The sequence below is a fragment of the Heptranchias perlo genome, chromosome 6 (assembly GCF_035084215.1).
Source record: "Heptranchias perlo isolate sHepPer1 chromosome 6, sHepPer1.hap1, whole genome shotgun sequence".
NCBI lineage: Eukaryota > Metazoa > Chordata > Chondrichthyes > Hexanchiformes > Hexanchidae > Heptranchias > Heptranchias perlo.
Window position 1 is genome coordinate 53,165,274 of NC_090330.1, and position 16,691 is coordinate 53,181,964.

Here is a 16,691-nt window from a genome sequence, read left to right on the forward strand (position 1 = left end):
GGATCTTTTGGATGGAAGAATGTCGATGGGCCGAATGGCTTTCCTAATTTTGTGATCTAGTAACATACTCAAGGACCTTAGAGAGGAAAGGGAGCTATATTCACAGATACTGAAGAATGTACTATCACTAGCAAAATAATAGTCATTGTTTACAACTATAAACCTGCATTCATTTTGCACAGCAATGCATCTGCGAGCTGTTACTGGAGAACTGCTTCAAGAAGTTGCCCTCAATATAAATGCAGCATTTGTGGGCTTTTAATATCTCTTATTTTAGTGAGCTTTCCTCAAACACTAAAATTGACACGTTAAAGCCTATCCATTCTGTTCTTAATATTCAGGTTTTCAGCACACCACACAAGAGCAAAATGGTACCCTTCAATGACGTTTATTGGTTTCACTTTTTTTACTCCCCTCATTTCTTTTATGTCTCATGTTGCCCATGTTCTATTAAAGCGATGCAGTGGTTAGGATCTAGCATGTCAAAGAATGTGCTTCTACGTGGCTGACAGAGGCTACAATAAACAGGCTTTGGATAAGTTCTGCTGTGGATCATTAACTAAGACTTTATGTTAACTGCACAGTATGAGTGAATGCAGGAGTAGCCATATTTTGATAGAATAGCTCATTGTCATATTGAAAGATATGTCCAAGCTTAGGCTGAGTCTTCCTACATTGGTAAATAAACAAGGCATGCATAACCTATACAAATATACTCACCGCAACGTAATTATACCAGAGATACAATACTACAGGCTTTTTTCTGAGGTGGTCTTGAGAAGGTTCATTTCCAGATCAGTTATTTAATCATCAACAATTTGTGAGCAAACGTGTTTTTTAGGTCAAAAATAAAACAGAATGCACATAATCAGGGAATTTCGGATTTAGTCAGCAAATCAACTTTAGAAGCAAAAAATAAAATACTTTAAGTAAATAAACATAACTGTCTTCACACAAGTATAATGCTGAAAGGAGTTAATGTGCATGATTACCTGCATTCTCGGCACCTCCACCTCCTGTTGAACTTTGTTCAGCTGTCCGTACATGATGCAGATGACTGAAGGTGCATGCTACGCTTATGCTGAAGGGAAGATGAAGTGTTCCCTGCACCAAACAAGCAGCTGCATGAGGAACAGCAGCATTCACTTCTGGGTATAATTGAGTAAAATCGGGATGCTTACTAATTTACTACATTAACTACAACTACTGAAAATTGTATAATTTGGAAACACATTATTTTAACAGGACTGAAGTGTCACTGGACTATATCATTATCATCAGTGGTAGTTGATATAATAAATTACTGATGTGTAAGTGATCTCTCTTAGGACCAAGTTAATTTGACTAAAACAATGCTCCTTCAATGCTGCTACAAAGTTTATCAAATATTACAAATGATAGCGACTATAGGGGTGATTCAATTGGCCACAGCACCCCTGGGGTACGAAAGAGAAAATCAACTAGGGTTACCCGGTCCTAATTGTTGTACATCGACCACTACTGGAAGGTCACACATATGGACATCGGGTGAGAAGAGAGTCAGGCTCAGCTGTCCTCCATAATCACTGTTTGACACTCGCTTTCAAAGCATGCGTGAATAATGGTTATTTGAGTAAGGTACTGGAGGGAAATCAGTACCTGTGAAACTGTGGCTCAATGAAGGAGTCAATGCCTTCAAGAGAGGAGAAAACTGGAGAAAGTTTTTAAAAACTATAGCTCACAAATGGTCAGAAGGTGGCACTGCAGCCTTTTCAGCTCAAAACAAATACACTGGTAACGCACAGCGGGGGGAGGGGGAATTTTAACTTTCGGCGAGGGAGTAAAACAGGCGCTATCAATTCGGCCGCGCGCTATACGCCCAACTCACCGCTCAGTTTTCCTTTCATCCATTTTATGCCATCACCAAAAGTTAAAATTACCCCCAGAGTGCAGCTGTAGCTTTGGATTATTACTTGCACCAGGTGTAGGACGCTGATTGCAAAATTCAGCTGCAATGGTTACACATATTTCACTCAGTTCTACCAGGTATTGAGTGGCCTAACCAATGGACCTTAAAGGGGCCACTGGAGGCCGCGTAAAAAACAATCTAGGAAATTTTGAGTTTTTACTTTTGTGGGCTCAGGAGAAGCAGAAGTGCTCCTCCTGGGCCCACACAAAAAACTCTGGCCTATTCCAGCCACCCTCCCAGGATTGCCTCCTCCCCCCAGACCCACCTGATATTTCTGCAACTGGAACCGGCGGGCTGTCCGAGATATTTATTTTCTGCGCGCAACCCCTGGCAGCATGCTAGTAAGACCTAACCCTCAATACGGACTGGGCCTTCCGCTGGCATTGTCAGCTGCCCAAAAAACTGGATGGGGATAAAAAATCTATCCCATAGGAAATCAGGCGAAATGAGAGTTAAAATCTGGCAGCTCTTTTTCCTGCCGTGATTTTAGCGCCAGATGGTTGAAGTATCCACCTGACTCAGGTGGACGCCTCATTAATATATGCTAATCAGGGTCCAATCACCGAGATAGGACACCAAGGCAATTTTAAAGGCCTGCTGGCCAGAGTGACCACCATGGTCACTCCGACCAGCGTAACCTGCTGGATACCCAGCGGAGGCCCCAAAAACTAAGCAAAAAACTTTTCTTTGTGGGGCCAGGAGATGCAGGAGTGTTCCTTCAGGCCCCGCAAGAAAAGTCTGGGCCTCTGCTGCCCTCAGCTCCCCCCTTCCCACCTGCAGAACCCTCCGCGTCTTACCTGAGTGCCATCCGATCTTCGCCTGGTGCCTCTTTATGCCCTTTTCAGGTAGGCAGCTGGTTGGCAGGATGTTAATAAGGCCCGGGCATTAAAATTAGCTGGGCCTCCCACACAGACTCTTGGGCATGAAATGAGGCTGCTGCCCCCCAGCTTTCTGCTCAGAAATTAAAATCCACACTTATTTTAAACACAAAATACCAGTGAGGACTAGATACATTTTGATAGAGTACTTCATTGTGGTATTTAAAGATTTGTCCAAACTTTGGCTGAATTTCTCTACATTGATAGTTAAACAAGGCATGAATATTCTATATAAATTGCATGTAACTTTTATACAATGTCATTATACTATAGCAAATAACCATAGCTTGACCACAGCATAAAGCAGGGTCATGGGATTGCTGAATAGTCACAAATTGACTATGGTGAATGTACCACAAGCTAATCATGAAAGTAATTACAACGGAGGATTTACACTGAAACATGAATTCAGGAGTAATCTAAAGTCCAAAAAAAAATATTTTAAAAAAATAGAGATTCAAAAAGTAATGAGGGTAGGATTTATAATAGTAGTCAGTTAAGTAAAACTAAAACACATCTCAGAAATGGTTTGAGGATAATAGAAAAGCTGATTATGGGAGCCTCTGATAGCTAAATGGGTATGGTGTATGGTGTACTAGTGAGCTACAGATTCCAAAAATAATCCTGTGTCTGTGTTGTCATCTGACCTTGTCCTTCAGACCTGGAAACTTTGAAGATTTGAAGTTTCCAAGTTTTCAAGCTTCTGGCAGAGGATGGGGAAAAGAGGGGGAGAATGAGGAAAGATGAGAGGTAGGATGGCAAACAAAGTGGGGCCGTGAAATGTTTGTGTATGCCGCTTTGCAATTTTTGTGCTGGGAGTCTCATTTTTTGGTCTGTATGGGGGTCTTGCACTTTTTGTGCATGGGCAGTGCCATATCTATGCGATCACATGGGGCCCATCCAAGTGTATCCAGTCCTCAGCTTTATATGGTTGGACATCCCTGCTCTGCTACACAAGAGCAACATTTCCATTACCATCTTTGTGGCCTCTCAACTTAGTGTAAAACGATGGGCAATTTGTGTCGCACCCCCATTCTTACTGAAAATGGGTTGCAGCGACCCAAATTCACTTTGGACCCTTAACTTCTCCAGAGAGGTATATGAGAAAGAGTTTCATCAGAATTTGTCAACTATTTTATTTTGAAATCCACCATACTCACACAATTAAGAAACAAGAAATTTAATTTTGTTTTTCTTCTGGTACAAATGTAATTTAAATAAGAAGACAAGTTTTTCTTTACAAAGATAAATTAGAAATTTACATCACATACATTTACAAGTGATAAAAATGTTTTCGACATTTCTTCTGAAAACTGTAGCAAGTCCTGAATGTCCTGAATGGGTTTCTCAGGTAATGTCAACCCCAGAACAATGTGGGATTCATCTGTACTAAACACAGGATGTGTTCAAGGGCGTTTGCAAAACAAACATTGAATAGTTAATAATGGAACACAAAATGACATTGAATAACAGAATACTTTGTATACATTCATTATGAGTAGGAGAATGACTGTACAAGTACAGGCACATTAATAACTAATGTTTTCCATTAGTTTTCTTCTCTTTTGAAAATACTGTACAATTACAGTGAAGCAGAGTTTCACTTACTTATTTATAGTAAGAATTATTGTCCAAGGACAAAAATGAACAAGTCAAATTTAAAATTGACTGCATAGTCAGCCCACAGAGCTAAATACAACAAATATACTGTAAAATTCCTTTTGAATTGTGTCTTTTCTGATTGTATAGAAAATAGTATCTCTTGATCCCTCCACGTGCAGAGTTGATCATTCCATCATTCAATTTAAGACCAATATTTATTAGCTGAATATCATCACGGTCAATTCTTTGAGTGCTGAATTTTCCCAGTCACATTCAAAATATACTGACAGTTTCCAACTATTTGCAAGACTGTTGCTCTGTGAATTTTGAATACTGAATATTGCAAAATATAACTAAAGGGTAGGAAAGTATGTAACACACGCAGGTGGTGGCATATTTTACTGGGATTGTCTCTTGGCCTGATCCAAAATTGCAACCTACATTAAAATGATGGAAGCCACTCCAGGGTGTATGTAGCTCCTCCCCATCAGTATTCTGAGTAGAAAGTACTGTTCCTTGGCTTTCTTCCCCCTTTAAGGAAATGTATAAAATTGCATAAAAACTGAAAATGCTAGAAACACACAGGGCAGTCAGTAACTGTAAAGAGAGACAGACTATGACATTTCAAGTTACCCTTCATCAGTATACTAAATAACCACTGCACCATTTTTGTCCAATACTAACAAATTTTTTTTATGCAGAATACCTCTGCAATTTTTTTTTGCATTTCTTGCTTCTGTTTCCAACTATTGATAATGTAAGAGCAACTGAACACTTTGTTTTGTACTTGCCAAATACTGTATTCATTTAAAGTGTCCTAACCTGCCCTTTCTCTTTACAGATGCTGACTGACATGCGGAGTATTTCCAGTACTTTCTGCTTTTATTTCAGAATTCCATCATGTGCAGATTTTCGCTTTTTTACTTATAGGATTGTATAGATTACTAGGTTCACAATATTCTCTTAATAGCATTTTTATTTTTGCAGCCAGAACACTAACAGTACTCAAAGGGTTAATTATCATGATGGGCCTCTGGGCAGACCTTCCTGGCAAAATATAGGAAATATCTTTAACCAATGTTGCCCTGAATGAAGCAGTTTGCAGTCAATCTGCATTTAAGGCACCAAGGATTTCAAGTACCTGGGCTCACATTGACTAATAGTTCTCCACACACATTGGTCTGTTGTGTTTAAAGTGTTCATATGCAAGTTCAGATACACATAGAAAACCAGCAGGCGGATTTGTGTGCAGAAATATTTGTGAATAAAAGCCCATTTCAGTTTATGCAAAGATTAGGTATATTGCACCACGCAGTCTTGAATGTAATGCTGGGACTATTGGTTGATTTCAAACACACATTCACATTTAGCTCCATGTTTCCAGTGTACAATATTTAATGTCTATGTGAGATGGTTGTGTTGCTCTTTAACTGAGATTTGTTTCAGTTCAAATTTATCGATTTAAACATTGTAATGTTTATAAAGCATCACATTTATTTGTCTGAAGTTTCATGAAAGAGCCATTACTCTCCTTCTTTGGCTTACATACTCTGTTTTTCCAAAAGTACAAAAATTAACTCCTAAAATATACTGCACAAAGATATTAGATTCCAAAATCTGATAATACGATCAGCTTCTTGGACCAAGTAGTAGTATAAACAGTCGCATCCTATGAGATTGAGGACCTAGGAAACATTGTCATTAGATAATGTACATTTTCCCCTAAAATTATTAAACTGATTTTCTTAGGAACATCCTAATTTATCTTTAACTTTCTAAAAATGATATGTGATAGGGTGATAAACTAGGCAAACTTCATTTGTGACGTTTCGAAATCCAGCTTATGTAAACCCACAAAATGGGACATTGTTCCTTGTTTCTTCCAATGTTTACATATTTATACAACTGTTTCACTGCCTTTCGTTGGTTTAACCCAGACATCTCCACGTTTATCTCGCTTTGTTCGTCCTGAACTCACCAGTCTGTTTGAACACTTTTGCCAAGTATGTAATGTCTTGGCAGACCAAATCCACATGCCAGAAGTGATGCCCACCAACAAAGACATAAACATTTTTAACATCTCCACTGCTGTATTGGAATCATCTGCTGAATACTTGAAAAGATTCCAGTTTGAGATCTCATAAAAGTAACAGGCAATGACGCACGTGGCTGGTACTGTATACAGAACGGAAAAGACCCCAATTTTTACCATTAGTCTTTCTAGCTTGTCTGTCTTGGTCCCGTCTTTCTGAAGATTAGATCTGATTTTGAACAAAGCCACTAGACCAGCTGCAATGAACAAAGTTCCTATGACTAAATATGTGAATAAAGGTGCAACCACGAACCCAGTGACTGCATCGATATTCTGGTTTCCAACATAACACAAGCCCGTGAGTTCATCGGCATCTACTAGCCGCATGATCAGAATAACGATGGTCTTTACAGCTGGGATGGCCCATGCTGCAATGTGAAAATAGGAACTGTGCATCTCAATGGCTTCATGTCCCCACTTGAGCCCAGCAGCCAAGAACCAAGTCAGTGTCAAGATTACCCACCAGATGGAGCTCGCCATCCCAAAAAAGTACATCAGCAAGAAAACAATGGCACATCCAGTATTTTTGAGTCCTTCTTGAATTAACACAGGTTCGGCAGCGTCTTCGAAGTCACATGATATACGTTCCCTGCCCACTGTTAGCCTCACTATATAGGCTATGCTGTAAATATTATAGCACATACTCAGGAAGATGATAGGACGTTCTGGGTATGAAAATCGAGAAGAATCGATTAGGAATGTCAGAACTGTGAAAGCTGTTGATAGAAAACACAGGCTGGCCCAAACTGCCATCCAAATGTCAGTGAACTCTTTCGCAGATCTACTGTACAAACCGACATCGTAACCACATTTAAGGGCACATGTGAGACTTCTCTTGACCCAAATATAGTGATCCAAGTTGCCCCCCATGTTCTGGCACTCTTCCTCCGCTGAGATGGAAGTTTTGCTGGTATGATAGGGGATGTCCTCGTCTCCCGGCCCCTCCATACACATGTAGTTGTGGTCGTTTTGTGGTGGAAATTTGCTGCAGTTTAATGCCTCGGGCCAATAGAAACCGAATTCCTTCAGGACAGGTTCACATCTCCGCTTCACAGATTGGCACATGCTGCCGCACGGGCCGATCGGGATGTCGATTTTCTCCGTGCACATCGGTACATAAACCGAACATAAAAAAAACTACAAATAAAAAAGCAAATGATTAATCGAGGCAAATAAACAACAGGTCTCGACTCAATCCCGTTACCAATGTGCTCACATTTTTACAGCCTTCGTTTTACCTGTGTTCCAGTCGCAATCTATGGAAGGCATCAGTTTCTACTTTAACTTCTGTGACTATTTCTCCGATTTTCCAATGAACTGGTTGATTGACAACGAGAACAGTTTCACCAGTTTATCCGTTTTCCGACCTAATTCGGGGCGAGTGACTTTCGTCAATTACACAGATCAAAATTAGCCGCAACATACTAGATGGTTACTTTTACACATGTCTTTTCGCTGCTTCTTCAGAACAGCGCCGAATGAACTTTCAATAAACCTGGGAGTATCTATATGGAAAGCGAGAGTGTGTCTTAAATATAAATCATCACTATGCAACCACTTAATAAAAAGTATAAAAATACTTTAATATCTGAACTGCAGCCAGAAACCATCAGATACTTGGCCAATTCTGTCTTATGACTGCATATATTCTAAACAACTATCTGGCAGAAGGGAAGGGTTTAATTGACATCTAAGGATGGAAAAGCATTTGAAGAACTACACGCAGGAAAGAGATATTGACCATCTCTTTTAAATAGCCTCTTTTGACATAAACTTAAAAAAACATAACTGCATGTTAACATTTTCATTGTGCTTAACTTTATTTATTGCGTGAAAATCATCGTATATTCCAAAAGATATACAATTTAGTGAACTTTTTGTCTGCATCGTGCTTGTTCTATTTCATTCTGTAGTACGCGCCATTTGAAATGAGGTCGTACTCCCCCATCCTACATCAATCTATTTCAGTATTTAAGAAAGTTATTACCACGATCCACAGTAACAATCTACATTTTCTAATGCCGTGTGGCTTTTCGGCTGTTGCATACAATTTACCAACTCATACACGTTCAATAAACATGCCGTCCACTGACGATAAGAGCAGTGACTCAAATTATAAATAAAATCCAATTTTACAAACCTGTAGTTGACTGGAACAGCCATATTGAATCAAAGGTGTAAAAGTTTGTAACTGCAACTCGGCGTCTGTTTGTAACTCATGACCCACTGGATTCGGCATTTTGGTCACATTGTATCCCAAGTTCTGGCACATTGAGATTTTGATGGGATCGCATCTCCGTTCGTCTTCGTCCCCATATCCTTTCACAGCTCCAAGCTTATGGTGAAAGACAATTAAGCAAAGCACTACGAAATCCAGTGCCGAAATCCAATTCATCTCCCCGACAATTGTCAAGATTTCCTAATTCTGCTGCATAAAAGCATTAAAAGCTATAAAAATAGAGCTGTTAGCGCTTATGGAAAACTGATCAACGCGTTCGTCTTACCACAGATCGTTTTAAGTTAATTTAATACTTGATCTTGCTTAACGGCATTTCTTGTTAGATAGTCGACACAAGTTGGGTGTAATACTCTAGCATTTGCGAACACGCCGTTAACAGAGACAGAGCTCTGTCCAAACCATTTGTTTTGCAACCCCAACCGATCACACATCTTACTCCCAACTATCCCCGCTGAAGGTTAAAAAAAACCCTCCCTTTTCAACCTAACATGATAGACTGAAACGCTGCAATTGACATCTGAAATCACCACACATTGCGCGTATTCCCAAAGCAACCGCCAGTCAAAGTAGCCCAGCGAGGCGGAGCTGGCTATCACTTTAGGTTGAGTCTGAACCTCGGTACAAGCGCCGGGACCCAATCCGGAGACGGCGCAGTTGATCGCCGCCCCATCTCATCGGGCCGCCTCCGGGCCTGTCATTTTATTCAGCGCCCTTTAAGTTCTCCAGATCATCAATGATAGTTGCGGGTTACGATGCAGAAATAATTTACATATTCGATTCAAATAGATTTTTTAAAAAAAACTTTGCCCCTCTGGATATACATAACCACATTCAAATCTGAATGAATGTACGTGTGGCAGTCACATTCTCAATATTATTATCCAGACTGCTTCAAGCTATTGCTTTCTGAAGAGATCTCTCCTCTCAGTTGTTTCTATCCTGTGCTCAATGTGGTTGATTATAATAATGATCATAACTTTATGTGCTCAACAAATTAATTAAATAAAACCATGATTATTATTCATTCTGCGACGGATATTGAAAAAAGTTAACATTTTCCCCTGGCTTGTATTTTCTCACTGACTAAAAATGTAGATGGGTATTGGGTTTTAATGCACCAACTCATGGATTGTAAGTGCCTGCCCAGTCACTTCGCCCTTTGTAATGGAAAACCCTTCAGTTCGCAATTGCATTGACAGGTGCTTACCATAGTTACACCATGATTAACATGATTAAAGGGATCGGATCGTAGCTGAACAGTGGGAATAATCATGAAAACCTCGGTATTCTCAATACAATATGTAAAAAGTGCCGATCTACGGCGATTTTAAAAAGTTGGATCTATTCACAGGTGTTCCGCTTTAATTTTGCGATTATGGATAACTTAATAATACAGCTGGTTTTGGACAACGATTATTACCCAGCAGAAGTTGTAAAGCAAAACACTATTAAAAAGAAAAACAGACAAAATGATAAGTCAACACTATCAGAAAATGAGTTAACATATAGATAAAATAGTAAAAATTGATGCTAAAGTTAATTCTCACGAACTGTCTCATTTTTTTGACCCAGACATTCTGATTTGCATTATTAATTGCGTTTTGTGAAAAGATAAATTGTTAATAATGAAAAAGTTGCCAATATCACATTACAATCGAACTAATAATGCTTTTCCTGTGCGTTTCATATAAAATGTGCGTTTTATAGTGCCGTATTGACGTACACTGTATATCTAACACTGGGTTGTGCGATGTTCTTTAATCAGTTTTAGGCAGTTTATTTTCAGGATTATTCACATTCACTGCGATAAAGCGTAGTTCTTAGCTGTAATACCAAAAGAACCAAAAACGCGCCATAATGGAAAGAAATCTGGGAAAGGGCTTGAAATTAATAGGCAGAACCAGGAATAAATAAGAAATCGTGTAGCTTCGAATAGATAACGTGATGTTCTTTTCAATTGGTCCAATAGTTTGTTATGGGTCGGGTATAAACTATATGCATTCGTGTCATGGCTCCAATTGTCATGAGCCAGGTAGGTAAAATGTTGAAATTACCCAAATTTGATACACGATTAAAAACGTGTGTATGTGTAAATTGCAAGAGTTCTTAAAGGTTTTCCATCGTTGTTTTCAACACATTCCATACATATAACATGTGCGTGTTTTATACATTCCATATACGTATATGTGTGTTTAAATAAGTAGACGCATAGATTAGAAAGTCAAAGGAATGTACTATACATTAAATAATGCAGTTATATCAAGCAGAGTTAAACCAGCTGACCTTTGGCAACTTTTTATGTGTGTGGAAAGTTCTTTGAGAACTCAAGTATTTCTGAGACATTTGTTATCAAAACACAAACACTGCAAGGCAGGGCCAGTTACATTCCAGTCTGGTGAATGTCTGCCCTCCACGAATGTAATTCCAGGCTTTGGTCTATCCTTCACAATTACTGACTCTAATTGCATACAAACACACGAATAGTTGGATGTCTGCGCATTAACTGGTCGTTTATTCGTCTGTCACTCATCAGGGGTCAGATTTTGAAAACCTTTTACACATTTTTAACAACCTGCTAAGTAGATGCAAATTGAATTGTTCTGTCATACTATACGATTTCCAACATTTAGGATATTACGGCGAACTACTAGTTTACAAAACACATAGAACGTGTAAATTTGAAAAGGAACAGTAAGCTTTTTGGTTTACTCGCTGGGAGACGAAAGCTTTGCCAGTCCTGGTTTCTACTGGGTCTTAGCTCCCATCGACTTCTGCACTAATTACAATAACCGTTAAAGAAAAACAAGCTTTGTTGAGGAATTAGGACAGAATGGAATTTCAAAATTGTTAGGGGGATGTTTGCACAAAATGTTGAATAAGAAAATAGCTGTTGGAAAGGAAGCAGCTGATTCTTGATAGGTGAATGTTGTTGGAGTGGTGAAAAGTACTGAGTGGAGTGCCCCAGGATGAAACCTGGAGCTTCTGTTGTTTCTAAGTTACATTTACAATTTGGATTGAGAATCTTAATACAAATTGGTTACATTTACACATAATATTGGGGGAGGGACAATCAAGTCTGACGAGGAAGCCAGGGACATACAAATAAGCTAGAAAATCTGTAAGTAGGCAAACCAATGGAAAATGAAATGCAACACTGACAAATATAGTATATTACACATTGGAAATAAAATGGTGACATATGTATGGTATGACTTAAGTTGAAATAGTTATGGATGAACTTGAAATAGAGCTAGGGTGATTTTAGACTTGACAGCTAACATTCCCGTCACTGGAGCAGGAATCAATAAAGCAAATAAAGTGCTAATCTGTATTGGCCCTTTGGGGCTCATCTAAATATTTCAGACAAGCTGCCGGGGCCTGTTATGCCAACAAAGGCAGCTTGTCCTTCTCCAGGATTGAAATTTTGGTCGCTTGCCTCACGGAAAATTAGCCTACCTGTAGTTGGCGGCCACGGGGGCTGCTGAAGAATCCTGTGTGGAGCAAGCCCAAAGCCTGCTCCGCTCATTGGTGACTAATTTTGTAAAGGGGTCCTTCAATAGGCGTTAGGCCCTTAGTTAACATATTCAAGGATCCAAATGCCTATTTTAGGCATCTGCCTGGGATGCCTAAAAATGTGCCCCATGAATTTAGATGTGGGACCAACGCCTGTGCAGATTGGGTGCAGCCTGTCACACTGCTAAATAGGGGCAATGGGGAGAATAGCCACAAAGCTGATCTCTGGTGTCAGAGGATTGTGTTTAAAGAAAGACTGGAGGAACTTGTGCACTTCAGACTTGAAAGGAGATGACCGAGAGGGAAAATTATGAAAATATCATGTATTGTGTAGTGAGACAGGGTTAATTAGTAATCTCACAGGAAAGGTTTCTCTGGGGAAGAGTGATCATAATATGATAGAATTTAACATTGAGTTTGAGAGTGACATATTTAAATCTGAAACCAGAGTCTTAAACTTAAATAAAGCCAATTACATAGGTATAAGGGATGAATTGGCTAAGATAGATTGGGAAATTAAAGTAAAGTGTATGACGGTTGAAAAGCAATGGCAAACATTTAAAGAAATATTTCAATATTCTCAACAAATATACATTCCATTGAGAAATAAAAACTCTACAGGAAAAGTGATCCACCCGTAGCTAACTAATGAAGTTAAGGATAGTATTAGATTAAAAGAAGAGGCCTATAATGTTGCCAAGAAGAGTAGTAAGCCTGAGGATTGGGAGAGTTTTAGAAACCAGCAAAGGACGACCAAAAAAATGATAAAAAGGGAGAAAACAGAATATGAAAGTAAACTAGCAAGAAATATAAAAACGGATTGTAAGAGCTTCTACAAGTATGCAAAAAGGAAGAGAGTAGCAAAAGTAAACGTTGGTCCCCTAGATGCTGAGACTGGAGAAATTATAATGGGGAATCGGGAAATGGCAGATGCATTAAACAACTTTTTGTATCTGTCTTCACAATAGAAGACACAAAAAGCATACCAGAAATAGTGGGGAACCATGGGGCTAATGAGAGTGAGGAACTTAAAGTAATTAATATCGGTAGAGAAAAAGTACTTGAGAAACTAATGGGACAAAAAGCCAATAAATCCCTGGACCTGATGGCCTACATCTGAGGGTTCTAAAAGAGGTGGCTGCAGAGATAGTGGATGCATTGGTTGTGATCTTCCAAAATTCCCTAGATTCTAGAACAGTCTCAGAGGATTGGAACGTAGCAAATGTAACCCTGCTATTCAAAAAAGGAGGGAGACAGAAAACAGGCCAGTTAACCTGACATCAGTCATCGGGAAAATGCTGGAATCCATTTTTAAAGAAGTGGTAACAGGGCACTTAGAAAATCACAATGTGATTAGGCAGTGTCAACAAAGTTTTATGAAAGGGAAATCATGTTTGACAAATTTATTAGAGTTTTTTGAGGTTGTAACTAGCAGGGTAGATAAAGGGGAATCAGTGGATGTAGTATATTTGGATTTTCAAAAGGCATTCGATAAGGTGCCACATAAAAGGTTGTTATGCAAAATAAGGGCTCATGGGGTTGGGGGTAACATATTAGCATGGATAGAGAGTAATGGACAGAAAACATAGAGTAGGGATAAACGGGTCATTTTCAGGTTGGCAGGCTGTAACTAGTGGGGTACTACAAGGATCACTGCTTGGACCTCAACTGTTTATAATTTATATTAATGACTTGGATGAAGGGACTGAGTATTATGTATCCAAGTTTGCTGACGATACAAAGCTAGGTGGGAAAGTAAGCTGTGAGGAGGACAAAAGAGTCTGCAAAGGGATATAGACAGGTTAATTGAGTGGGAAAGAAGGTGGCAGATGGAGTATAATGTGGGGGAAAGTGAGGCTATTCACGTTGGTAGGAAGAATAGAAAAACAGAATATTTTTTAAATGGTGAGAAGCTATTAAATGTTGGTGTCCAGAAAGACTGGGTGTCCTGGTACAAGAAACACAAAAAGTTAGCATGCAGGTACTGCAAGCAATTAGGAAGGCAAATGGCGTGTTGGCCTTTATTGCAAGGGGGTTAGAGTACAAGAGTGAGGAAGTCTTAATACAATTGTACAGAACTTTGGTGAGACCTCACCTGGAGTACTGCGTACAGTTTTGGTCTCCTTATCTAAGGGAGGATATACTTGCCTTAGAGGCAGAGCAATGAAGGCTCACTAGATTAATTCCTGGGATGAGAGGGTTGTCCTATGAGGAGAGGTTGAGTAAAATGGGCCTATACTCTCTAGTGATTAGAAGAATGAGAAGTGATCTCATTGAAACATATAAGATTGTGAGAGGGCTTGACAAGATAGAGGCTGAGAGATTGTTTCCACTGGCTGGAGAGTCTAGAACTAGATAGCATAGTTGGAGGATAAGGGGTCAGCCATTTAAGACTGAGATGAGGAGGAATTTCTTCACTCAGGGGTTGTGAATCTTTGGAATTCTCTACCCCAGAGGGCTGTGGATGCTGAGTCGTTGAATATATTCAAGGCTGAGATAGATAGATTTTTGGACTCTAGGGGAATGAAGGGATATGGGAATTGGGCAGGAAAGTGGAGTTGAGGTTGAAAATCAGCCATGATCTGATTGAATGGAGGAGCAGGCTCGAGGGGCCATACGGCCTACTCCTGCTCCTATTTCTTATGTTCTTATATAAGGAAGTAAACACCGTAGAGAATGTAAACCTTAAAAGTAGGTTCAAACAGGTGAAATCCAAATTTGGGATCAATGTCAGGAAATTTTTTTTTAAAAAGAGTGATCAACTTCTAGGTTCTGGGTAGGGCAATGGAGGCAATAATCTTGAAGATGATTGGAGGTAAGGGAGGAATGTAGATTTTCATAGAAGGTGAGCTCTCTCCTCTCCCAGATTTGATATTGGTATTTAAAATCATGGAGCGTCTAGACAGAATAGATAGAGAGAAACTGTTCCCATTGGCGGGAGGGTCAAGAACCAGAGGAGATAGATTTAAGGTGATTGGCAAAAGAACCAAAGGTGACATGAGGACAAACATTTTTATATAGCGAATGGTTAGGATCTGGAATGCACTGCCGGGGGAGGTGGGGTGGTGGTTGAGGCAGATTCAATTGTGGCTTTCAAAAGGGAACTTGATAAGTACTTATTAAGGGGATAGGGCAGAGGAGTGGGACTAGCTGGGTTGCTCTTGCATAGAGCCGGTACGGACTTGATGGGCTGAATGGCTTCCTTCTGTGCTGTAACCTTTCTATGATTGATCCTATCCATATTTATATTGTGCTGAGATGCCACCTTCTCGAGGGCAATTAGGGATGGGCAATAAATGCCGGCCTTGCCAGCGACGCCCACATCCCGTGAACGAATAAAAAAAAAATGTTGGGTTTCCATAATAGGCTGCTCATATTTTTGCATCAAAGTTTATGTTCATATTAAGGACAGTTTTTGAACTTCTTGTCAGCTTACAAATTGGTGCCTATATCCTGTTTGAATTTCTTCAATTAGGGTTTTGCACCTCCCACAACACCGAAGCAGCCCTAATCAAAGTCATGAACGACATCCTCTGTGGCTGTGACCATGGTGCACTATCCCTCCTTGTCCTCCTAGACCTCTCTACAAACTTTGACATGGTCAAGCACACCATCTTCCTCCAACGCCTCTCTTCAATCTGCCCTCTCTTGGTCCTGCTCTTACTTACCTTATCGTGATGTGGAGATGCCGGTGATGGACTGGGGTTGACAATTGTAAACAATTTTACAACACCAAGTTATAGTCCAGCAATTTTATTTTAAATTCACAAGCTTTTGGAGACTTCCTCCTTCCTCAGGTAAATCCTTCCTCATTTACCTGAGGAAGGAGGAAGTCTCCGAAAGCTTGTGAATTTAAAATAAAATTGCTGGACTATAACTTGGTGTTGTAAAATTGTTTACAATTACCTTATCGTAGCCAAAGTATCTCCAGTAATGGCTAATTTTCCTGTCCCCCCACTGTAACCACAGCACCGCCAGCACTGGGAGGTGCATGAGAAATTTACATAGTCAAAATTCATTATAAATGTGGACATAGGAATTTATAATAGGAAAAAGTTGACATAAAAATGTGACAATAGGAAATCAAGTAGTGCAGAGAGGAAGCGCATGCAGGCCTAAGATTATTTTTAATAAGGTATAAATAGATATTTTCTCATCACAAACATTTTGTTTCATTTTTGATTTCAAAAGACATCGATCTGTAATATGTAAATGTGCACATTTTCATGCACATGCATTCCCTATCTCAGTAACATTCATTTCTCAATGTTTATTTCTCAAAATGTTCATGTTTCTTCCTTTTCCATTTATCAGTATTTTTCCTCCCTTCTCTCATTTCTCTGCATTTCTCCTTCCTTTTTTTGCTTTTCCATTTTACTGTATCTTTGCTATATGTCAGTCTTTTGTTTCATTAATTTG

At 39.4% G+C, this 16,691-nt stretch overlaps 1 protein-coding gene across 3 annotated transcripts; it reads right to left on the reverse strand.

Moving 5' to 3' along the window:
* Nucleotides 1–3,947: 3,947 nt before the first annotated feature.
* Nucleotides 3,948–9,293, reverse strand: fzd4 (frizzled class receptor 4). 3 transcript variants are annotated; one of them, XM_067986322.1, is made up of 3 exons: nt 8,661–8,749; nt 7,759–8,025; nt 3,948–7,657 (listed from the first exon to the last, which is right to left on the reverse strand). In XM_067986322.1, exon 3 carries the CDS (start codon nt 7,628–7,630, stop codon nt 6,326–6,328), a length of 1,305 nt encoding a protein of 434 aa, XP_067842423.1. In that variant the 5' UTR covers nt 7,631–7,657; nt 7,759–8,025; nt 8,661–8,749; the 3' UTR covers nt 3,948–6,325. The 3 variants fall into 3 exon arrangements, with proteins under 3 accessions (XP_067842423.1, XP_067842424.1, XP_067842422.1); XM_067986323.1 differs by having other exon boundaries at nt 7,759–7,887; nt 8,661–8,748; XM_067986321.1 differs by lacking the exon at nt 7,759–8,025 and having other exon boundaries at nt 8,661–9,293.
* Nucleotides 9,294–16,691: the final 7,398 nt, after the last annotated feature.

Coding starts and splice junctions, on each gene's coding strand:
- fzd4 (XM_067986321.1), bottom strand. CDS start 8,915: ATGAATTGGATTTCGGCACTGGATTTCGTAGTGCTTTGCTTAATTGTC. Junction 7,658..8,660: donor GCTGTTCCAGTCAACTACAG/GTTTGTAAAATT, acceptor TTTTATTTGTAG/TTTTTTTTATGTTCGGTTTA.